The sequence below is a fragment of the Gopherus evgoodei genome, chromosome 24 (genome assembly GCF_007399415.2).
Source record: "Gopherus evgoodei ecotype Sinaloan lineage chromosome 24, rGopEvg1_v1.p, whole genome shotgun sequence".
Classification (NCBI taxonomy): Eukaryota; Metazoa; Chordata; order Testudines; family Testudinidae; genus Gopherus; species Gopherus evgoodei.
In genome coordinates this window covers 4,080,753-4,105,866 of record NC_044345.1, presented here as the reverse complement: position 1 = coordinate 4,105,866, position 25,114 = coordinate 4,080,753, and the positions used below count along the sequence as shown (strand labels likewise).

Below are 25,114 nucleotides of genomic sequence, written 5' to 3'. Positions count from 1 at the left end.
CAAGGTCTCGTCGGTACAGCAGAATCTTCAGGGAATTTAATGCTAAAATCGAAGACCACCTACGAAAGGGACTACGGGGCATGCCGCTGGAAAGAAGCAGAGGATTCTAGCGGATCGCTAACTGAATGAGCGGAGAATGAGACAGAGTCCTGGAAAAGGCAAATATCATTTTGGGGGCTGTACGAATGGGTGTCGTACATAAGGCAGCGGCGGTACCTGTCCTGCTCTATTCAGCACGGGCATGCTGTGTGTACTTAGGAAAGATGTGGACAGAGTCCAGAGGAGAGCAGCCCAAGTGATGAAAGGTTTAGAAAACCTAAGAGGAAAGACTGAAGAAAGCTCTGGGCGTGTTTAGTCTTGAGAAAAGCAGACTGGGAAGGGGGGCGGATAAGTCTTCAGATAAATGAAGGGCTGTTAGAAAGAGGACAGGGATCAATTGTTCTCTGGGACCATGGAAGGCCAGGCAAGAAGTAAGGGGCTTAATCTGTAGCAAGGGAGATTTAGGTGAGATCTTAGGAAGAGCTTTCAAACTCTAGGGGAGGTAAGCGCAGGAGCAGGCTTGTGGAATCTCCCCTCACTGGAGGTTTTTAACAACAGGTTGGGCAAACCCCTGTCAGAGCTGGTCTGGGCTTATTTGGTCCTGCCTCAGTGCAGGGGCTGGGCTTGGTGACCTCTTGAGGTCACTTCCAGACCATCTTTTCCAAATCTCTGTGGCATGTGCAAACTTCCCCTCCTCTCCCACCAAAGACTTGGTCAAATTTGAGTGGATTTTCACAGGGGCTGCAAAAGGCAGTTCCCGGATACAGAGGCCACCCCACTACCAAATTTCAAGTCCCTGCTCCAAAGCGGGGGTGGGAACAAGGGGGGTGTTAAAGCTTGTCAAAGAAAGGTCACCTGACTTCTGTAAGATGGGCCAAAGAACGTCTCTATTCCTAGCCTTGCTTTCAGAACTGGTTGATCTATTTAATCAAAAATCCCTCCCTGCCACCACCCCACCCTACCCCCCAAAAATTCAGCCTAAGACAAACACCTGGCATGGAAAATTTGCAGCCCAAGTGGTTTAAGTTTGGCAAACTTAAAAGCAACTGAAAACAGGGCCTTATAATGGAAAGTGTTGGGCAACCTTAATAAGAGGCAGTACTATAGCATTACAATAAGACCTAGAGGCCCAAGCCAGGATCAAGGCTTCATTCTGCATGTGCTCATAGCAGGAAACAGTCCCTGCCTTGGACCCAGCTAGATAAGACAGACCCAGGAGAAGTTACTGGCCCAAAGTCAGAGGCAGAACCAGGACTAGACCTCGGGTCTCTGGAGGGGCAGCCCAGTGCCCTAATGCACTCGACTCAGCTTTGAATGGATCTTGGCTGAAGCCATCGCAAAGCTGCCTGTTGACCGGCTCGGACTTACCTGCACCGTCCCCAAAGATAAATGCGTTTGTAAAAGCAAGGTGGGCAACTATCCAGAGCAGCAGCAGCATGTTCATCATTGGTACACCTGGGCGGGAGGAAATATACAGGATGAGCAACCCCCTTTGTTTTCAGTTTAAACCAATTTGTACCGAAAAATTCCCAGGTTTTGCAAAAAGTAGTAGCCCGTTTTTTTCAGATTTTTCACCCTAGTTTTGTATAATTCAAATATGTAAAAAATAACTTGTTTTATTAGGAAAATACAATACATTGCATGAGATATCTGTATTCTGGTCATACATTAGTCCGTGTGGATATACAGAGCTCCCTGTTTATGAAGTAGGGGTGTACGTATTTAATCTAGAAGCTACACACAGTAAACACAGACACACACACGAGCTCTGAGGTGCGGGCGCATCTGAACGAACTGATGAATCTCATGCTCACCACGTGCACATTTCAAGCTGTTAGCAGAGAACAGTTTAAAGAGCTGACGTGCTAAAATTGGAAGAAAACAAAACTCTGTATCAGGATACATTTCAGAACACAAGGAGGTATCCGAAAGTTGAAAAAACAAAAAATAAAGAGATGAAACTGAATGTATGTAAATGGTGTGGCCTGATTATTACATGTCAATATTTATAGGCTAATAGTTCTGAGTCTACAACAGTAAACTCTTTATTCAGATGAAAAGTTTTACTTGGGGATTAGAGAGAGAGTGTTTTCTTAAACTCAGCAGTGGCCTTGTGTTCTGTGTTAGTTCTGCAACAATCCACATCGATGAACGGAATTCAAACCATTAATCTGCTGAATACTTTTTTCCACTGTCTTTCCACCCAACAAAATAAACTCTGATATTTACCCAGAAAAATTATTAATCGTTTTTTGCACTGATTTCCCCCTGTTTTTATTGTGGTGGTAATAAACACTAATAAATTCCCAGGGGGAAATTGAGTAAACTGAAGCTGAAGGGCCATAAAGATGAGTTAAAGCTGTGCAGTAGGGTTAAAGAAAACCCACTCCCTTCCACTCCCCCCATTCGAAAAACCCCAAAGGGGCCTGAAAAGACTTCCATTTACCCATGACGGGGGTTTAGTGCTAGCGGCGCAGGACAAAGAGGAGTGAGAGAGATTGTGGATGCAATGAGTGCGAGAGACAATACCAGCCGCAAGGACAGAGAAAGACGGATAGATTGAGGAGGTTAAATAGATAAGGGTCTGTCTATGGACAGAGACCAGTGTAGGCAGGAAAATCAAGCCGGCTAGAGACAGAGGAAGGAGAGGAGAGAGAGAAAGATAGCTAGTTAGATCCCATCTGACACTTCCCCTGCCCTCTCTGATAGCTCTTATGGCTGGAAAGAGATGCAGAGAGAGATTTCTGCCCCTCATTCGCATATCCAAACGCCCCTCCCTCCTTGCTTGTGGCAGTAACATGCATCCCATCACACCAACTAACAGCGCCCAGCGCTCCTGGAGAGGAGTCGCAATCAGTTTCTGTATTTTTTTCATAGCATGCGCTAGCTGCCAAGGGGTAACCGCAGCGTCCCTGCAAATCACCCGCGGTGGGGAGAAATGTCGCCCCTGAAAGAAACCCAGGGTTGGTCGGGTTTTTCTTTCTCTCTGCTTGTGTGATATTGTTCTGCAGAACTGAGGCTGTTCAGTTCGGTTACCTTCCTTCCATATCTGTCTAAAGAGTCTCAGAGCGGCTAAGAAACTCACTGCTCAGGGTCGTAGTTACAAAGAGCCTCCTTTGCTACTCAGCCCCAATTCATTCCCAGAGAACCGGCCTTCCTGGAGGCTGAATGAAGCGAGGTTCTTGTAGGGAAATAAATGGGTTCTAATTTGCACCAAGAACCTCTTTACCCAACTCTGGAAAAGTAGAGGGGCCTAAAGGGGACATCAGTTGGAGTTTAAGGGTCCATGGGGCAAATGAGAATCCGGGTCTATTGGCATGAACCAAATCTTAAGGGAGAAATTCTTATCCCCGCATAAAACTGACGATGCTTTCGTAGAACTGGCACTGGCGCTTGCCAAGTTCTGAAACTGTCCCGAAGCTGGTGGGCATGGCGGGGGGGGGAATTTGGATCCAGGGATTTGGTTCTGGCCCAAGCCTCGTGCACCCCTGCCCCAGGATGCCTGGCCTTTGGCGACAATCGGAAAGCTCCCGGCTCCGTGGGACGCTGAAGAAAAGCCCTAATGTAGTGAGACCGGGGCAGCCGGGCGTTAATTTGGGCAGCAGTGTAGTTATGAACCCAAGATGCGTGTTAATAATGTGTGTTTTGCAAGGTCCTGTTTGCCCCAGACGGTCTACTGGAACCACCGGGGTGGGTGCTGGGGCAGGAGAGGTCATTGATTAGTTAGAGGAGCCGCAAACGGATTTCTTGGTGATGTGGGAGGCCCAAGATGGCCTTTCTTTGAAATTCTGCTCACGCTGGAGGTTCACTGCTGACAGGCTGTGAATGCCGAGCGCAGACCAAAGAGCTTATTATATCCCCAGCCTTTTCTCAATGCTGCTTGGCACAAAGAGACTTCCCCATCTCCCCCACTGCTCCCAATGAATAAATCTCCAAGAAGTTTTCCGAGGGCTGACGCTGGCTGTGCCGGGTGATTTTTTCCCCTCTCTGCTGACCGCCAGTGTGAGTCTAGCTGCATCTCTCTCTGCAGCCAGCAGGGAGAGGGAGCCTGGTGCAGTGGTTAGAGCGCTAGCCTTGGATTCCATTCCCTGCTTGGCCATGGACTCTCTTTGTGACCTTGGGTAGGTTACTTAGTCTCCCCTAGGAAACTGAGGCACGCTGTGCCACAGGAATAACAGCCTTGCCCTACCTCACAGCACTGTTGTAAGGATAAATACACTGCAGATTGGGAGGTGCTCAGAGAAGTTTCTTAGAGGTGGGGCACATGTTGAAAGGCTAACGCAGGGCTGCCTCTTCCCCGCTGAACAATGTTCAGGGCAGTTTAAAGCTGCAGTATCTTAGATCAGTGGAGAGTTCACATGGCTTCATGTCGAGGGTAGGAGTCACCTATTCTATGGCTGTACAGCACCTAGCACTGTGACTGGATCTCCTAGGAGTTACTGCAATACCAATTATTATTAACAACCCTAGCCATGCCCTGATATTGGTATGTGAGCTAGCTAGGGCCACCTGGGGGGGGGTAAGTGGGGCAGTTTGCCCAAGGCCCCGAGCCCCGCAGGGGCCTCGCGAGCCCTGGCCCAGTGGCAGTGCAGGTCTTCAGTGGCATTTCGGCAGCAGGGGGCCCTTCACTACGCCAAAGACGTGCAACGACTGAAGGGCCCCTCGCCACCAAAATGCCGCCGAAGACCCGGACCGCCACCAGGTGAGTACAAGCCTCGCAGCTCCCCTGCTTTGCCCCAGGCCCCCTGAATCCTCTGGGCGGCCCTGGCACTAGCTAGCTTAAAGCTACCTCAGGTACATCTACACATGCTGCAGCTGCATTTCCAATTGCAGTGTAGACGTACCCTAAGAGCTGAAGGGAAGAGCCCCCCATGAAATCACCAACACTTCTACTTTTAGCATCCAATCGGATACAAAGGAAGAAGTCCACCTTTGCCTGTGAAGTATATAGGGTAACCAGATGTCCCAATTTTATGGGGACAGTCCTGATTGTTGGGTCTTTTTCTTATATAAGTTCCTATCACCCCCCAACCCTTGTCCTGGTTTTTCACACTGGCTGTCTGGTCACCCTAGAACAGGGGTTGCAGCCTTTCAGAAGTGCTGTGCTGAGTCTTCATTTATTCACTCCGATTTAAGGTTTCCCGTGCCAGTCATACATTTCAACATTTTTAGAAGGTCTCTTTCTATTAGTCTATAATATAGAACTAAACTATTGTTGTATGTAAAGTAAATGAGGTTTTTAAAATGTTTAAGAAGCTTCATTTAAAATTAAATTAAAATGCAGAGCCCCCCAGACCCAGTGGCCAGGACCCAGGCAGTGTGGGTGCCACTGAACATCAGCTCGCGTGTCGCCTTCGGCACCCGCGCCATAGGTTGCCTACCCCTGCCCTAGAAGTACATTGGCTTGTTATCCAGGGTATTATCTGTCACGCTTGCCTTGATGGGAGTTTAGCATCTGGGGATGCTTGCACGATTTAAACACTTTAGGTCTTTAGACTTGGAAGTGACTCTGTTTCCCTTGTTAAAGCCAGTCTGTTGGGTGGAACAAGGGCAGATGGCTGTAATTCAGTGAGGTTTTATCATTTGAGTTAGGTTGGAAGGGTTAGATTTTTATAGGCAAATGCCGGTAGATGATTTCATTGGTCGCACCCACGAAAGCTCATGCTCCAATATGTCTGTTAGTCTATAAGGTGCCACAGGACTCTGCGGCACACACCAACAGATGATACTGGAGGCCGCCTTTAAAGGTTGGGTTCCCCGGACAGGGACCAGGCCGCACACTGTGCAGCTCTCGTTAGGCAGAGGCGGTTGGGCCCACACAGAACAAACCAGATTTCTTGTGAGCCTGGAGAGATCACTGAGCACCACGCGCCCCTCCTCAGCTTTCCTGCTTCTTTCTAAACTTAACAGGGCTGGAGCCAAGTGGGGGCTTTTATTGTTCTCTCCGGATCACTTGGAATTCAAGATCACAACTTGGGAGAGAGATGGCATAAAAATACAAAGCCCATGACTCTGCAGCCATGGCTGGGATTCAACCCCAGCCGCCGGCCGCTCGTGGGATCAGTCCAATCCCACCAGGGCTGGTTTGCCTTTAGCCTGTGAAACTAGAAAGCCTTTGTTGATTTTTATTTTTTTCCGTTCCCAAGGCTCCATGGCAGCTTGAGTGATTTGCTCTCAAGACTGCTTCAGCCCCAGAAAGGGAGTGACACAAAGCACTGGTGCTGAGTTGAGGGTTTGCTTTTTTTCTTTTTTCCCCTCTTCCCGCCACCCATCCTCACGTCAGGACCACAAGGGGCTTGGCCCCTTTCCCATCTCAAGTAGGTGGCAACACCCTGGGCCACGTTAGTGTTGTGTCTTTTGCTTCTTATTGGCGTTGCCAATTCTCAGTCTTCCTAGAATCAGTGTTTTCCTTAAAGCCCCAGCTCCTGGCAGAACATGACTATGGGAGAATCTCAGCTGGGTGTTTTGGAATAAGATTCTGGGGGTCAGATTTGCAAAGAGAACCTTGCAACGTGTGACCCCCGTGCGTTCACCAGCCCAGCAAACGCAAGACGTCCCCAAATCAGCTTAAAAATCATGAGGATTTTTTTTTAGATGCCTAAATCCGGAGGGTAGGTTCATATCTCTTGAACACTTAGCGCTGGCCAGGTGGCTCTCCACGCAGGCGCGTTATCTAGGGTTGCCAGCATTGTATTTCGAAAACAAGAGACTGTTTTCTTAACACCCTCGCCCTACCCCAATTCCTGATATTATCGTTATGATTAAGAATAATACAAAGCAGCGCTCTCCGACACTCACCAGGGGCACTTCTTGCCGCATTTGGCAGCACTCAGCAATTCCTGATCTTGTTTAACAGAGACAGAGAAAAGATAAGGGACGTCTCTTGTAATAAGGGGCCGTTGGCAACCCTAAGCCATCCTTCCCAGGGCAAAGCCCAGAGTGGCGTGGCTGCCTGGCAAACCGTGCACCACCGGGGGCACCACTAGAGGGCTTGGGAACTATTTCAAGCAGCGGTTCTCAGCTTGCAGCCCAGCTGTGTGCTTAAAACAAATTTCAAAATTTGCTCCTCTGGTCTGGCAGGGGGTGGGGCAGGGGGAGACGGCATCTTGCAGCCTGCACCAGTGCTCCTGCTCAGGGGGTCCCCAGTTGAGAATCACTGGCCTAGGCGACCCTTGTGGTCCCTTCTAACACTGTGAGTCTATGACTCTAAAGATAAGCTTTTGAGGTACTGGTAGGTTGCAGGAATGGGGGACCCGATAAATGTCCTAGAAGGATGCTTGTGCACCCCCTTGGCACTGGAGGATTGGACCCAGAGTTTCAGCCTTGGGGGCCCACCTATCCCATCCCCAGGCAGTGATGATGGGGTTCATGGGAACCCCCCGAGTCAGGAGCAATGCGCTGGGCTGGCTGTATTAGCAACCGCGTGGGGAAGTTTGAGGGAGCCCTGTTCCCAAGACCCCCTTCCCAGGCACTTCTAGCCAAGGCCATGATAAGATGCCACGGCCCCTGGCCAGAAGCAGAGAAATCTGGCAGCTGCTTGGCCTGTCCTCAGCTTTGCCATCTCCTCTGAGACCCACATTTGCTTGGCCCCTCCCCTGCCCCCCAAGCCTGCTCCCCTTTCCCAGCAGCTTGTCTCCTTGTTGGAGGGTCACCTGCTGTGATCCCCATTCAAGGCCTTCTCATCCGCTCCCCTAGCCCATCACTCCATGTGATGATTAGTCATCTCCGATCACAAGGTGCATTGTCAGCCGGCAGGAGGCAAAGGAGATACACAGAGAAGTGCTTTTTTGGCTGCAGGATGAGTCAGCAGCAGCACATCCTCGGCCCTGGCACGTTTCCCAGGAGCAAGAGAAGAGAAGAAATCCTTCCTGTGAAGCCCTGCATCTCCAGGCACGCCCGTGTTTGCCCACATCTGCACCTGTGTGCACACGTGCCCTACATGCATGTGCAAAACCGTGCATGCGTGCACACTCCCCACACTTGCACACAGGCATGCGCCCTCATATAAACTCATGCAACGGCATGCATCTGCTTTCCTGCACACCAGCAATGCTTACATGCTCGCCACATGCACCCACACGCATGCAATCCCATGTGCATACGCTTGCCAGAACATGCTTTCCCAGGACAGCTGTTCAGAACGCTCTTGCAAAGGAAAAGCACTGCTCTGCTTTGCAACGACCAGCCCGTAATTTCCACACAGCCAGCGGACAGCTCCCATGGTATTTTCCAAGCACGTCTCCCACCTTCTCTCTACCCGCCGCCTTCAAATTCAAACCACCCTATGGGCTTTTTATTATTTTTTTTTATACAAAGCCACCCTCCAGGGCTGGCAAGAGACAACTCCCTGGCCTCACGCCTCTCCCCAGAATAGGCAGTAAAATACCGTTTTAAAAACCAAGTCCTAGGGACCGAGTGGCTAGGCAGCAGTTCTGCAGAAAAGGACGTAGGGGTTACAGTGGATGAGAAGCTGGATATGATTCAGCCGTGTGCCCTTGTTGCCAAGAAGGCTAACAGCATTTTGGGCTGTATAAGTAGGGGCATTGCCAGCAGATTGAGGGATGGGATCATTCCGCTCTATTCGGCATTGGTGAGGCCTCATCTGGATACTGTGTCCAATTTTGGGTCCCACACTACAGGAAGGATGCGGAAAAATTGGAAAGAGTCCAGCGGAGGGCAACAAAAATGATTAGGGGGCTGGAGCACATGACTTATGAGGAGAGGCTGAGGGAATTGGGACTGTTTAGCAGAAGAGAAGAATGATGAGTGATTTGATAGCTGCTTTCAACTACCTGAAAGGGGGTTCCAAAGAAGATGGATCTAGACTGTTCTCAGTGGTACCAGATGACAGAACAAGGAGCAATGGTCTCAAGTTGCAGTGGGGGAGGTTAGGAAACACTATTTCACTAGGAGGGTGGTGAAGCACTGGAATGGGTTCCCTAGGGAGGTGGTGGAATCTCCTTCCTTAGAGGTTTTTAAAGCCTGGCTTGACAAAGCCCTGGCTGGGATGATTTAGTGGGGATTGGTCCTGCCTTGAGCAGGGGGTTGGACTAGATACCTCCTGAGGTCCCTTCCAACCCGATATTCTATGATTCTCTCGACAGGAAAAATCAAAAGGTTTCATTCCGGCCTCAGCAAGACACTTTTGTATTTAAATTTTGTTTTTGCGGCAATTCCAGATCTGCACAGGCAGCACATGGCTTGGCCTTGGCAAGATGTCGTGTTCATAAAGGCACATGGCCTCCAAAAGCCTGCGTGCCCTGCCCCCTCCTCCAGCCCCCGTTCGTCCCCTGGTCGTTCCTGTGGAGTCGGGCTCCTCGCTCGAGGAACGGGCTGCTCCGGCCAGGGTCTGCGAGAGCAATGGAGCGCAGCCGCCACTCCAAAGGTTGCAGAGTAGGGCTGATAGTTCGGGTGCAATGAGCTGGAGCCAGGGGGTGGAGTTTGGGGAAGAGGAATAAATCTGAGGAAGGTGTGGGGAGCGGGCCCTTGGATGAGTTTTCCATTCCGAAATGGAGTCAGGCAAGTAGCGGTGGTCCAGTGGTTAGCACCTAGGCGATGTTGGGCAAGTCCCATTCCTTCTCTGCCTCAGTTTCCCCTCCCATCCTCTGTCTGTCTTCTTTAGCTTGAAAGCCCTTCAAGGCAGCAGCTGTCTTGTGCTCATGTACAGCTCCTGGTACAACGGAGTCCCGATCTCAGTTGGGAGCCCCTAGGTGCTATCGTATTGCAGATCCTAACAGAGTTCAGATTTCCTGGGGATTTGTGAGATCTCCAACCTGGAAAGGGTCCATTTGCTAGGGAGGACAGGCTACTGGCAGCGTCCTGGGCTCACCTTCCCCCTCACTGGCTCTCACCGGGGCTGAGTCAGCGCGGCTGGGAGCGCTGGGTGAAGGGCAGAGCGTCAGCGTGGCAGAGGGCTGTGTGGAGAGCCAGGGAAGGGGGGGAAGGTCAGAACGCAATCTGCGGGAAGGTGGCGTCTCACAGCAGTGTGGGAAGATCCCTCCCTCACATGTATGTACACACTGATACACACAGTCCTGTACAAACATGAGCATGGCCCCCCACACACCCCGTACAGCTATATGCATGCACCCACACACTTAAGTATGCACACTCACACGTACAAATGCTTACATATGCATATAAACACACAACCAAGCACATACACATACATGTATATATCTACGGACATACAGGGGCACACATAGATACATATGAACACAGAGATGCACACATATACAGACATATGTATAGATGTACACACAGGGTAAGATCCAGGAGACCTGGGTTCAAATCCTGGCTCTGCCACTGGCCTGCTGGATGACCTCAGGCACGTCCTGTCGTCGCCTTGTGCCTCGGTTTCCCCATCTGTACAGTGGAGGTAATGATACTAACCTCCTTTGTAAAGCGCTTTGAAATCTACAAGTGAGAAATGCTCTAGAAGAGCTAGGGATGATGATTATTATTGTACAGGTATTCTGCTATGCCAGGCTTTTGCCCACCCCCCAGCCAGTAAGTTAGACCTCATTCAGAAATCTTTGAGCGATTTTTCTTTTTCTTTTTTCATTGATCCTTTAGGTCAGGGGTCCCTTCTCCCCAGCTCCTCCGCCTACCTCCCGGCACTTAGGACTTTCCAGGAGGAGGAGCGGATAGGAGGCACGCTCAGGGATGGAGGTGGGAAGAGGTAGGGCTGGGACAGGGATTTGGGGAAGGGGTTGGAATGGGGCAGGGTGGAGGCAGAGTTGGGGCGGGGACTTTGGGGAAGGGGTGGGAAGAGGCAGGGCCTCATGGAAGGGGTGGAGTGTGGGGGCGCAGGGGGTGGTTTTTGCATCTTTGTATGAAAAGGTGTCAGTGATGTGGCCCTTGGGCCAAAGTCCTAGTTCACATGTGGCCCTCGTGGTGATTTGAGTTTGAGATCCCTGCTTTAGTTCAAGAGCTGGGAGCATTTTGAAAAACTCACTAGCCCTGGCTTCCCCTTCCCAGAACCTTGGAGCACTACCCACTCACGGCAGAAATGGGCCTTCTTCCTGCCAGGGGAAAATGCCTATTAAAACCATCTCCCACATCAGTCCATGAATATGCATTTAGCATCTTCCAAGGACTTGTGAGGACCTCCCCACAGTACCCTGGAGAGCTGAAGGAGTATTAGCTCCATTTTGCAGATGAGGCAACTGGGGCACGGGAAGGGAATGTGACTTACCAGTGGTCACAGAGTGACCAAACCAGGAATAGAACCCAGGAGCCCTGTGCTAACTTCAGGCAAAGAGCAACAGGAGTTTGTTGTATTAACTCAATAAGATGAGGGAGCATTTGGTGCAGGGCATAGCTCTTCTCACACATGTTTTCAGGAGAAGGGAGGTTGGGGCATGCTGGGATAAAAGCAGCAAATGCATCAGACCAGCAGCAACATAGGAAGCTTGAGATCCCAACAGTCATCACTGTTGGGTCTCACAAGCGTCTGGGTGCTGGGCAGAGTGATCTGGAAACAGAGATTGCTGAAATGCAGCCACCTCTGGGATGGGTCACTGTGGCCTCATATAACAGCACCAACTAAACTGTTTAAGGTAGGAAGTGAAGAAGGAAACCACATCCCATTAAAGCCCCTGGCGACATTTAAGCAGGAAGAACATAATTACCCAGATTGGAACTTGGCCAGATATTCGGACTCTTGTTTAAAAACATATTAAAGTGCTTCCCCTGCCTGTCTCCCTTGGGAATGAAGAAGTGCAGCTTACCCCCTACAGTGTGTGGTACTTGGTATCAGCCAAGCAGCTCAGGAGAGCCCTCAAACTAGACTCCTATCTTCTTGCTTTTACTCATCTGAAAGCATTTTACAAATTCTCATTTGACAGTGGGGGAAACTGAGGCACGAGTGGTATTGCTGGGGACATGAGTTGCCCATGCTCACACAGTAGCAGAGGTAGGATAGAGTCCTGACTACCAGTCTGCTCTAACCACTAGACAACATTCTCCTCCCACAGCTGGGAAGAGAACCTAGGAGTCCTGCACATTAAATACATCTTTTACTATAGGAATTCCAGCCCCCGTGTCCAATAGAAAATCTGCAAGCCCATCCCCGACTCGGATGCTTAAATGGGGGTGCCCCCAGATAGCTATTGTCATGGGGTGCTGAAAAATGCATTCCGAGTTGCAGGGAGGCCTGGCCTACGCTACTGAATTACTAACAATCGGATCATTCAATCCAGACGCCGAAACAGGCGCCTTGGCCACCTTCATCACTGCCTCTTATTCCTACTTTTGAGACGCCTTGCCAATCAGATATGCCTGTAGCTGCGCCCGCAGCTTCTCATTCTCTCCTTTGAAATCTCCTGTTTCAGCATTTCAGACAACACCCATTCGCTCTCTCTATTCACTCCTCTACCTCTGTTCATTCCACGACCCCTCCAACCACAGCCACGGGGAGGGGATCCAGGACCCTCTGTTTTCCACTGTCCTAACTGTGTTCGCAGCTCGCTGACAGAAGTTCCTTCCTGCCGTTTAACTGCAGTCTCCACTTTTTCAATTCATTCGTTCCCAGATACATCTCTGCCTCCATTCTCCACCAAGCATCTATCCATTCTATCACCTCCAAAACAAGTTGCTTCAAATCCTCGAGACCGGTATCCCGTGCTGTTAGCCCAACATACATTTATATTCTGTCAGCCAGCTTGGCCGGAGCCTCTCCTGGCATGCCTGTAATTCCTTTAAGTGTGGCTAATCCACGAGATAACTTAAAATGCTTTTGAGCCACACGTTTAAGCGTTTGCGTAGCATCATCATCAAAACCAAGGATATGACGAGTCAGTGGTCCCCACAGGGTTTGTACTGGAACTGGTTCCTGTAACATGTCAATTCCCACTGCTTCTCACAACTGTGGCTTGAGAGAGGATGGTCCAGATGGGTCATTCCACATGTCCCCAGCGCAGCATTAGGGTGACCAGATGTCCTGATTTTGTAGGGACAGTCCCAATTATTGGGTCTTTTTCTTATATAGGCTCCTATTACCGCCCACCCCCGTCCCAATTTTTCACATTTGCTATCTGGTCACCCTACGCAGCATCCATTGCAGTTGTCCCATGCTCCATCTTTTAATTTAGCTAAGGATGCCCCCATCGAAGTCTGTTGAGCAACAGGGGACGGTACCCTTTTCTTCTGCAAGCTTTCCACAACTGTCTCCAATTTTTTGTTTTCCTGCTTTATCTGTTGGAGCATACCATGGATCTGGACCGCCTGTTGCCCTGTTAGAAGAGCTCAAGTTTTCCAGAGCTTTAGTTATCTCTCTGCTTCCCTGGTTTTCTCCATTACTTGCCTGGCCAGTATGGTGGCATGTGTTGAAGCCATCTTATTGTGATGGACATTAATTGCAAAATCCTAGCTTTTTACTTTGATTATTATTTTTAAAGCTTCTGTTTCTACCATTGCTTTACATATGCCAGTCCATGTTTCTCCACTTTCTTATTTAAATTGATATGGACCTCCCTTTACTGGCAATCCAGCCCGTCCGTGAGTTATTAAACTCTGTGGGGATTTGAAGGGAGGGGATAAGGAGGTTCCCTAGCTTGCGGCCTTCTGTCCTCGCGATTCCTACAGCGGACAGCTCGCTTACTCACCAGATCAGCAGTGAGGGTCAGCAATATCATCAGATGTCATCAGTGTGGTGCTCTGCTCTGCTCAAAGTTGATAACGGTCAGCAGCATGCGTGTGTTCCCGCTGCGTGCTGCCCCGGCTCTGTGCGGATCGCTGGCACAGCAAACCCAAGAGAAACCCCAATGACCACAGATTCCGATAAGGTATGAAGGTACCCTGCCAGGTTTATTGCCAAACGAAACAGTCTTTAGCTTCCCAGATCAGATGTCTACAGTTCTGCTAGTACATATGTGCCCCCTGACAATGGACCAGCTCAGTCAGTGGCAGGACTTACCACTGCCCCTTAGGCCAAAGACAACCCCTCAGGGGTGCATTCTTATATACAGGTACAAGCAAGTTACACATCACTCTTGACGTGTTGAGGTACAACCCCTCTATGTAGTAAGGTGCCGCCTCTCACCTTGTACCCCATCCATCATATTACCCTTTTGCCTCTGTCTTTAGGATGAGTCAGCCTGTCCTTGTTATCTGTGCGGAATGTGCAAGTGTCGGAGTTTCCGGTACCATCCTGGCACATGTTTGTATCTCTAGTGTCCAGTATCTTTTAGCTACATGTGTGTTTGCACCATCAGCCCTGCCCTGGCCAGACTCTGAGCAGGGCCTGTCTCTGGCTCACAGCTTAACTTTGCTTTATGTTAACCAAGTCTTGACCATTACTTGAGCTCAGGCCTCAGGCCTTCTACCAGGCCTCTGATACAATGGTTTATGTTTCAGGGCCTCCTCTTACTACACCTCACAGGCCCATTGTGAGGATAAATACACTGCAGGTGCTCAGAGGGGGATATGATAGAGAAGGGCAACTAAAATGATTAGGGGTTTGGAGAGGGTCCCATATATGGAGAGATTAAAGAAGCTAGGACTTTTCAGCTTGGAAAAGAGGAGACTGGGGGGAGATATGATAGAGGTCTATAAAATCGTGAGTGATGTGGAGAAAGTAGATAAGGAAAAGTTATTTGCTTATTCCCATAATACAAGAACTAGGGGTCACCAAATGAAATTAATGGGCAGCAGGTTTAAAACAAATAAAAGGAAGTTCTTCTTCACACAGCGCACAGTCAACCTGTGGAACTCCTTGCCTGAGGAGATTCTGAAGGCTAGGACTATAACAGCGTTCAAAAGAGAACTGGATATTTTCATGGTGGTTAAGTCCATAAATGGCTATTAGCCAGGATGGGTGAGGAATGGTGTCCCTAGTCTCTGTCTGTCAGAGGATGGAGATGGATAGCAGGAGAGAGATCACTTGATCATTTCCTGTTAGGCTCACTCCCTCTGGGGCACCTGGTATTGGCCAATGTCGGAAGACAGGTACTGGGCTGGATGGATCTTTGGTCTGACCCAGTCTGGCCATTCTTATGTTCTTCTTTGACAAGCTTCTTAGGGGTGGAGCACGTGTGGAAAGGCTAACCCGGGGCTGCCTCTTCCCCTGCTGAACAATGTTGGGGGGGGGCATTAAAGCCAGGCTTCAGTGTCTTAGATCAGTGGAGAGTTCACATGGCTTCATCTTGGGGGTAGGAGTCACCTATTCTGTGGCTGTACGGCAGCCAGCTCCGGGACTGCAGCTCCTAGGGGTTACTGCAATGCCAATTAACAACCTTCCACTCCCCGTATCCCTAAACAGAAGGGACTAGAGGCAGGGAGCATCCTCACCCAGATGGAAGGTGGGACGTGGCATGGCAAAGACTGAGAACAACTGAGCTAAGGTGGAACGTTGGCTTATGAGCTCTGAGTTCTGTGTTGCCCAGCAAGAATCTCCCGCATTGCAACCACCTGTGATTACTAACGACCCTGTGGTTGTTTTTCATAAGAGTTAGGGTATTGGCAGCAGAGTCCCGAGTGTTATTGTAATGTATATTGCTGTACATGCAGCCACTTCTGGAGTGAGTCACTTAGATCACCTCAAAATCCCCACCACCACCACCATTTCGGCAGGGTACAATATTCTTCATCACTTCCTGCTCCAAATCGTGATGGACCATGTGCGGTTAAACAGCTGCCTCTTCTCAGCCCAGAGGTGGCTGCATTCATTGCTGCTTACATTATAGTAACACTCACTGCTAGGCACTGTTCCTCCCCCTTATAAAAGACAGTCCCTGTCCCCACAGATTTTACAACCTAAGTGGACAAAAGAAGCATTACCATTGCCCCTACATACGGGGGGAGCTGAAGTGCAGAGGGAAAATGTCTCTTACTCTACATCACATAGTAAGACTATAGCAGCAGTGAGAATTAAACCCAGCTCTCTAGAGTGCTAACAGACTCAACACAGCCAGTCTTCTGCGTAACATCAGCATTGGCTGAAGTCAGTTTTCCAGGTCAATTTTTTTTATTTATTATTTTTTTTGGTACAGAGATGTCTAGGTGTAAGGCCTTGTGACCACAATGCTATTCTAGAATAGCTCTTATTCCAGAATTGCTAAATTCTTCCAGAACTCCTTTGTGTCGATGCTCTACTCTGGTTAATGAGGTGGTATGAATTCAGGACATGGTCTGTGATATGGGTTATCATAATTTTCCCATAGCTGGCAACATTTGGCCTAACGTTCCCAGGCCCAGTATAAGGGACTGAAAACAACTGGAAAATAAAGTGTGTGTACCCGTCATACGAGGGAATGTACAGACTAAGTGACAGATGAGGCATGAGTGTATGGATGGTAAAATAAGGTAACCACATAAGTGTTTAGCCTGCTGGGTGTCTTCAGTCCATGCATTCTGCTTTTCTGGGATGAGGGGTAAACATCCTCCCCATAAAAAGACAAAAAGTCGGGGAATGTGGCAGGATCAGGCCCTGAAACATAAACCCTTATATCAGAGGCCTGGTATGAGGTTTAAGGCCTAAACTAAAGTAATGGTTAAGACTTTGCTAACATAAGGCAAAGTTAAGCTCACAGCAGCTGACAAGAGGGCTGATGTTGCAATTATACATACAGCTAAAAGGTACCAAGCACCAGTAAGATAAAGATGTGCCAGGATGGCACCAGAACACTCTGACACTAGCACATTCCACAGATAACAAGGAATATGCACCGCTGAAGGCTGGGGACCGACTGACTAAGCAGCAGTTCTGCAGAAAATGACCTGGGGATTACAGTGGACCAGAAGCTGGATATGAGTCAGCAGTGGGCCCTCGTTGCCAAGAAGGCCAACGGCATATTGGGCTGTATTAGTAGGAGCATTGCCAGCAGATCGTGGGAAGTGATTATTCCCCTCTATTCGGCACTGGTGAGGCCACACCTGGAGTATTGTCCCCACTACAGAAGGGATGTGGACAAATTGGAGAAAGTCCAGCGGAAGGAAACGAAAATGATTAGGGGGCTGGGGCATGTGACTAACGAGGAGAGGCTGAGGGAACTGGGGTTATTTAGTCTGCAGAGGAGAAGGGGGGGGGGGGGATTTGATAGCAGCCTTCAACTACCTGAAGGGGAGTTCCAAAGAGGATGGAGCTTGGCTGTTCTCAGTGGTGGCAGATGACAGAACAAGGAGCAATGGTCTCAAGTTGCAGTGGAGGAGATCTAGGTTGGCTATTAGGAAACACTATTTCACTAGGATGGTGGTGAAGCACTGGAATGGGTTACCTAGGGAGGTGGTGGAATCTCCATCCTTAGAGATTTTTAAGGTCAGGCTTGACAAAGCCCTGGCTGGGATGATTTCATTGGTGTTGGTCCTGCTTTGAGCAGGGGGTTGGACTAGATACCTCCTGAGGTCCCTTCCAACCCTGATATTCTATGAACGTGTTGACCTGTCCTAAAGACAGGGTCAAAAGGGTAATAAGATGGATGGAGTTGTTTTGCTCAAACCAACATATATAAGGTCAGAGGTGGCTCCTTACTATGTAGGGGGATTGAACCTGAATACGTCAAGAGTGAGGTGTAACTTGGTTGTACCTGTGTATAAGAACACACCCCTGAGGGGTTGTCTTTGACTGGCCTAGGGGGCAGTGGTAAATCCCACCACTGACTGAGCCGGTCCATTGTCTGGGGACACCTTTTGGTAGTATGCCCTGTAAGTAGGGTGACCAGATGTCCCGATTTTATAGAGACAGTCCTGATTTTTGGGTCTTTTTCTTATATAGGCTCCTATTACCCCTCACCTCGCTCCCAATTTTTCACATTTGCTTTCTGGTCACCCTACCTGTAGGGTCTGCAGGAAACTATTACTGTGCTTCGTTTGACAAAAAACCTGGCCAGGTGCCTTCGTACCTTACCGGAGTCTGTGGTCATTGGGGATTTTCTCAGGCCTGCTGTGTCGGGGTCTGCAGAGCCGGGGCAGCACACACACAGCCGAGTGTTATCATCATTAAATCGTGCAGAGGACCATACTGGTGACATCTGACAACACAGGCATCCTGCCGCCCAGTCCCGGATGGCAACGTCTAGCCCATGCCACCTGCCTTTATGATTTCGCTAAGAAGCGGCCAGCAAGGCGACGTCACTTATAAGCCTCCAGGGTGCTTCTGAAGAACCAAACAGCCATAAATAAACATCTGGTTTGGGCAGCACGGCAAGCAAGACAAGCGTTTCCCGCCCTGCCTGCTGCTTGGTGTAAAGATTCAGGGAGCCCTCTGGCAGCAATAAGGAAAAGCGAGAGGTCTGGATTTTTTTGCGTGGGGTTTCTTGGCAGGTTTCAAAGCGCTGGAGAATTGAGATGTCGGGGGAGGAGGAATCTGTGGCTAAAACCAGCCTCTGGGCAGTGAGCTCTCAAGAGCAGTCCCTTTGTCTAGCTTCCCTTAACAGCACCAGTGTATTCCCCTCCTATTGCCTAGCCCTGGCCTCCTCCTCCCCTTGCACGTTGAAGATGCAAGAGCTTTCTCCACTGCATCCCAGTGTGTGTCTGTTCCTCAGCCTTGCCACCTCCATTCAGATCTTGGCTAGAAAACTGCTTTTCTCCCTTGTCCTTACTGTGGGAAGTGTTGCAGAGGGTCAAAGATCTAGGGTTGTGCTGACTCTGCAAGCTTCTCAACCTCTTAGGCAGGTGGCTGGGAGACGAATCCAACCCCCTGGGCTAGCTAAAAGAACAGGAGTACTTGTAGCGCCTTAGAGACTAACACATTTATTTGAGCATAAGCTTTTGTGGGCTACACTTAATGCTATTAATTCTGGAAGGAGCTCTGATACTGCCGTGACAGGCGCAGTACAAGAACCCAAAACCCAGATCCCAGGACCACCCACACTGGGGGTAAGTTCTGATCCAAATGGGCTCTCCCTTGTGGGCCTCCCCTGAAGGGCAAATTGTCCTTGCAGCAGGCCAGGCAGTGGTGGTTAGTGGCTAGGTCATCGGGATTGGAGCTGGGACACGTGGGTCCTAGTCCCAGCTTTGCAGCTGACCTGGGGCAAGTCATGTCGCAGTGTGCCTCAGTTTCCCCTCACCTATTTAGACTGTCAGCACTGCACGACAGGAGCTGTTTCTTACTGTGGGGCTGCTGTGCTTAAAGTGGTCTGAACAAAATGAGGAATTCGATCCTAAACTGGGAGCGGCAGCTTTAGAACGAGGGCTTAAATTGCATGACTCAACTCGGTGTTTAGATTTTGACCGGGGAAGGTGGGGGGGTTGACCTCCTCCCTCTACTTTAAATTACTGCCCTCACTTTAAGCACCGTAGCCAAGATCTTCATGTATTTAGGCCTTTCACTCCAGTGGGAGTTAGGTGCCTAAATCCCCTTGAGGATTTGGGCTGGTGTGTCTAGCACACTTGCCCGCTGATTTAGGTTGGGCCCTCTAGCCCTTACCATAATAATGATAAATTAATTCCCTCTTAATTCCCTCGCCAGTCTGGAAACTGAGGGCTGGTCTCCACTGGGAACTTCCAGCAGCAAACACCCCTGCTGTAGATAGTGTTAGGTGGGCAGAAGAATTCTTCTATCCCCTCTGGCTGCCACCTCTCGAGGAGGTGGATTTCCTACTCTGACGGGAGAACCGCTCCCATCGGCGGAGGTAGCATGAGCGTCTACACTGAAACAGGGCAGCTGTTTAAGTGGAGACATGTCACCCTAATACTGAGGTGCTGGAGCAGAGAGCCTGATTCTGCCGTGCTCCCCGGAAAAGCTGCCATTGATTTCCACGGGCTGAGGGTTGGGCCAGGGTGGATAAAAATCAATGGTGGCTTAAAAAAAAATTTTTTTTTAATCGTTTTTCATTTAAATCGGATTTTTGAGGAAAATCTAAAGATAGATACATTATAGCCCAAAGATACCTCCTCATGGAATAGGGATTATAAATTCTAATTCTACAGTATGAGACAATATATTCATGTCATGTTTTAAGACAAGTTTTGTAAATGAGTTCCAACAGTTCATGAACAAGGGACCCAATCTTATGGAGTTCCAGGGGCTTCTGTATCGATTATTTAGGTTAATCTTTCTATCTACCCAATGGGACTCAGTGCTCAGTCTAGAAGATACCATCAGAGATGCTTAGTTTTGCAGTTCGCAAACTGTGGATTTGTATCTCCAGAGATAACACACTTGTTAACAGCAAAAATGTTTTAAATAAATATATAGAGGTGAGAAATAACAGACCTCGACCCTATTGTCCCTCTGCAAATTTGTGCTCACAAAGTCAATCCCTTACCTCTCTCTCTAAAAGGACAAAGTTGCAGAAAGTTCATTGAATAGAAGATTGCTGGGGGTGGAATAGATCTGGACAAGGAGTTTGAGTCTGGAGATAAATGTGAGAGGGGAGGGACAGGCAGCAGAAACAAAAGTGAAACTTGTTTGAGCAGCGTACTGCAGAATGTACATTTATGTAGAAATCCACGATTAAATCAAGTCTTCCTGACTAGTGATTTAAATCATAATTTAAATCAACTTGATTTAAATCACACCCACCCTGGGGCTGGGTGCGTTAGCTCCACACGGGCTGTGCGATGTGGCCCGCAGGGCATAGGGTGTATTTGCGGACTGGTTCTGGCTTGTCGTATCACAGACAATAAACGTGCAGTTGCCTTGCATGGGGCAGGTTAGTTGTGACCTAGCAGGTGGAGTTTCTGGGGGGTCATTGCAGTTGACCAGATACATGGGGTTGGCTGCAGCTGGCCTTCAGTGCTTCTCCGTGGAACCCACTAGGGAATCTGCAGTGCTGGATCATTGCAAACTCATGAAACTGAGTAACCCCCACCCCACCCCCCGCATTTCCCTGCAAAACCTTCCTCCAGGAAACATACTAGGCTTCTACCACAGAGGGACTGCAAAGGATGTCTTGTAGATTTCCAGGCCGCTATGCTCCTTCCTGCTGCATAATTCAGGGAGAAGAACCTCTGCATCAAACCCAACACCTGAGAGCTGATTCCAAGCAAGCTCTCCAGCTGCTTAGCTGGCCTCTTCACCGCAGTAGACGATCACCTCTCCAGCATGGATGCACTTAGCCTCACCACACCCCTGGGGAAGAGAGCAGCCCCATCCCCCATTTTATAGGGGGGAAACTGAGGCACAAGGTGGCTGGAGTGGATTGTCCAAGGTCACACACAGCAAGAACCCAGGTCTCCTGGATCCCAAGTCAGTGCCGGAGCCACTTGCCCATCCTTCTTAGGAAAGCCACCTGCCCTTAGCACATCTCCCCCCTCCCCCCTCAATTATTGTCAATCTCAGCAGAAAGCTCATGGAGTGAGTTGCGTTGAACCTGCTCCATTATAGACAGTCTGGCCAGGGCAGAGCTCAGAGGAGCATTTGCAGAAATTTAGCACAGGCTTGCCCTGCCAATGCCTTGTGCTTGTCCTCTAGGTACAAACAGCAAGCGCCAGGCTCCAGGCCTGTTAATGCAGGACAGAGCACGAGCCAGTGGTAAATTCTCTCTTACATGCCACTTTGAAAAAAAAAAAGAAAATAAAAAGAATTCAAACTCCCCCACTCGTTTCCAGGGCTGGAGCCGGCAAGGAGTGAGAGGACAAGAGAGTTTGCACACGTAACGCGAAAGAGGAGGCAGGCTATTGAAAGGCTTGCTCGCCCACAAATAAAATTGTTCAGTGCGGAGAGAGAAATCCTGGAACATCGCAGATCCAAGGACAAATCCCTGAAGTAGCCACATGAGGGACCAAGGCTGAAGTGATGAGAGTCCCTCCTTGATTCCCTGCCTGCTGCGCACAGCTGAATGTTGCAAGGGGCATATTTACAGCATGTCCTCTCACGCATCAATTGCAACACACTCACCCCCCCTTAACAAAAAATTGTTTGCACTGGGAAATGGCTCTGCATGTCAAACTCTGCAATAGACTGAGATCTCATTCCCTGTCTGAGCTTTCCTCTGACTTTCTGTCATTCAAAAAAAGAGAGAGACTGAACAATAAATCTATTTGCACTTGGAAAAACAAACCCGAGGACCAAATCGTGAGTCCTTTATTAACATGGGTGAGCCCCGTCGCCCCATTACATCAAGGGGAACACTCATGAGAGTAGCTGCCTGCGGCTCGGTGATGCTAGGAAAGGATTCCCAACCCAGCCCCAAAAGAATCCAGAAGAAACCAAACAGCCCAACCTTGATCCAAGTGCAGAAATTTTCTGTCTCCTCTGTTCCCAAGGAGGAAGCAGCTAAATCAAAGTCCTTCACTCACCTCTTCTGAGAAGGCAGCCGGCTGGCGGGGTGGACGTGCAGGTGCTGATCTTGTGAAGGGAGATGGAGAGTGAGAAGTTCTCCTCCGGAGCTGGGTTGGATCTTGCAGTGGGCCAATGCAGAGGTGAACTGCAGTTATTCCAAAAGAGCACAGCTCATATCTACAGCCAGGAGCTCAGACAGCAGGCGAGGCAGGACCCAGTTTGAAACAAGCTCCCTGATGCACAGATACACACACAAAACCTTCCCCCCTCCTCCTTTTATTCCCCCCCCCCCTTTAAAAAAAGAGTGCCAAGAAATTACACAGCTTGACAAACGTATTTCTAATTCAATGCTGTGCTGGCAAACTCCCACCCTCCCCCTTTGCAACTGGCAAAGCCCAGCAGAATATCCCAAGAAGAGAGGGGGAAACTGAAGCAGGGCAGATTTTTAATCCAATGCACCAAAACTGCCCCTGAGTTGCATCTGCTTCTGCTCTGGAGAAATGCAGGTTTTCTTTTTCCCTGTCTAGTCCTCTTATCCTGATCATCTCCTCATTGCACACACAGTGGTTTGAATAGACACGCGCTTGGCTACCTGCCGTAGCTAGCAGCATGGATGTTAGTCGATACCTTTATGCATCATTTCAGATTGCAAGCAGAAATGCACAAACCAGCCCTGCCCTAGCCCTATTTTTAGGGGGTGGGGACGCAGTTTGGACCCCGGACTGAGTTATTTTCAGCCTTTGGCAGAAGGCACAAAGGGGCAGGATGGAGGGCTGCTGCTTTGTAATGTAAATTACCCGGAGTCTTTGTGAGCGTCGGGGGAGCCCGGATGGATCCGAGTGGCTCGAAAATTCATCTCTCTCTCTCCCCAACAGAAGTTGGTCCAATAAAAGTTATGACCTCACCCGCCCCGTCTCTCCAATATCCTGGGCCCCACACAGCTCCAGCCACACTGCGGAGCGTTTGGCTGAAGTTCGCACCAGCAAAGTTAGTGACAATCGAGAACCTGGGATGTTGTTTTTTCCTGAACGCCGCTGCTTTAATAGCAGGTGGCAGCTTCGATGGGCACCTGGCATCAGCCACGCAGGGTGGGGAAGGAAATCCTGTTCACTTTATTCTCCTTGTTACCATACTGCCTGGGAGTCCCAGTCATGGCCGAGGACCCCAGGGTGCTCGGTGCTGTACAGACACAGAACAGAAAGACAGTCCCTCCCCCAAAGAGGTTCCAATCTAAGTGCACATCTGTAATTCCCAGCGCCGATAAATGTGTCTGTTCATATGTCTCTATAGTGGCTCAGGCCAGTGGACCACTGGGTCAGGCAGGATTGGATTTGGGGCAGCTAGTCTGAGCAACTGCCTGAGGATGACCAGACAGCAAATGTGAAAAACTGAGATGGGAGAGGAGGGGGGTAATAGGAACCTATATAAGAAAAAGACCCAAAGATCGGGACCGTCCCTATAAAACCTGGACATCTGGTCACCCTACACTGCCTATCCTGTTGTGGATACGCAAGCAGAGCTAGCGCAGGTACGTCCACACGAGCTGGGAATCACAGCTGCCAGCTCAAATGTAGATATGCCCAAAGCATAAGAGAAAACCGATGGGCACAGCGAGCCCGACAGGGAAGCACAATGAAACAACATCTGTCAGCCTGACCGTTCCCAAGTGCAGTACGTTCCATGGGGTCACCTGGATGTCTTCAGTTGCAGAGAAGACTAAGTAGTCTCTTCCCCCCATGAGAACCTGCTTCCTTCCAGGCCTTGAGTGGAACCCTCTGTACCTCAGTTTACCCATTTGGAAAAGGAGGAGAAGACTAAGGGCTTAATCAAATCACAAAGGGGTCCTGTTTAAGTGCTGGATAAGGCCATGCAGGGGCTAAGTATTGGTACTACATTGTCAGTTTATCTGCTCAGTTGAGTGGAGCCTGATTCTCAACTGACTCCAGGGTAAATCAGGAGTTGCTCCATTAGACTCTGTGTGGTTTAGTTGCACTGGTGAGCAAAGACTCTGTCCTCCCAGCAGCCACAGGTTCAAATCCTGGCAAGGCAGAGTAATCAATCTATTTCAGACAAATTGTTTGCTGGACACTGACGGAATGAACACTTTAAAAATCAAGGTCCTGTCTGTCTGCCCTACATGGGCATTAAGTATTTCAGGGCGTGTGGAGTTTTGCCTTCATTAGGCTTGGCGGGAATCTCTCCTAAGCCACAATGTTGGTGCTCTGTGCCAACTGGCTGCAGCCTTCCACCCCAGAGCTGGCTGTGTGTCAGCAATGGTAGAGCCAAATTCTGCCATTGCTTATACAAAGGCATCTTCTTCTATGATTACGGTAGCACCTACAGGCCCCAGCTGGGCTCAAGACCCATTTTGCTAGGGGCTGTACATGCACATGCAGGTCAATGGCAGAGCCAGGAACAGAACCGAGCTGTCCCAATTTAGTGTCCTGACATTTCTGCAGGAAACAATGAAAATCTCTTCCTTCCAGGACTCGCTGGGTTTTGACTTTGTTGTTTGCACTTTCTGGTTATATTATAGGTTGTTTTCTTCTTCCCCTTTTCCCGTCAACTGGGGTCGGGGCCTTGTGCAAGCATCCGGCACCTTTGTCTGTCCCAGGCAGTGCTACGGTCTGCCTGCTGACCACCTTTGATGCAGTCCAGCCACTGCTTCCTTGGTCTTCCTCGTGCTCTCTCCTCCCACCCTCTACTGCCAGGCCATCTTCGCCAGCTCCCCTGCATTCATCCTCCCCAGGCCCCCACACCGGCCCAGCTCTGCTTGCTGGATTTCGTCAGCCACATCACGGACTCTGATTTGCATCCTCATACTCCCATTTTGAAATCTGTTCCTGTGTGTATCTTGTCATATGCTGTGAAGACATCTCCTCTCAAACACGGGCTGGCGTTGAACTCGCT

At 49.5% G+C, this 25,114-nt stretch overlaps 1 protein-coding gene across 4 annotated transcripts in view; it reads right to left on the bottom strand.

Moving 5' to 3' along the window:
• Nucleotides 1-22,885, bottom strand: part of BCAN (brevican) — a 59,428-nt gene extending 36,543 nt beyond the window's left edge. Inside the window, exons 1-3 of one of the 4 annotated variants that reach the window (XM_030542463.1) lie at nt 22,797-22,885; nt 22,222-22,349; nt 1,408-1,494 (exon numbers count right to left, since the gene is read on the bottom strand). In XM_030542463.1, coding sequence (XP_030398323.1) covers nt 1,408-1,486 — 79 coding nt within the window. In that variant the 5' untranslated portion in view covers nt 1,487-1,494; nt 22,222-22,349; nt 22,797-22,885. Of the gene's footprint in view, nt 1-1,407; nt 1,495-13,646; nt 13,813-22,221; nt 22,512-22,796 lie in introns of those variants that run through there. The other 3 variants (XM_030542464.1, XM_030542466.1, XM_030542465.1) reach the window with 3 other exon arrangements.
• Nucleotides 22,886-25,114: the final 2,229 nt, after the last annotated feature.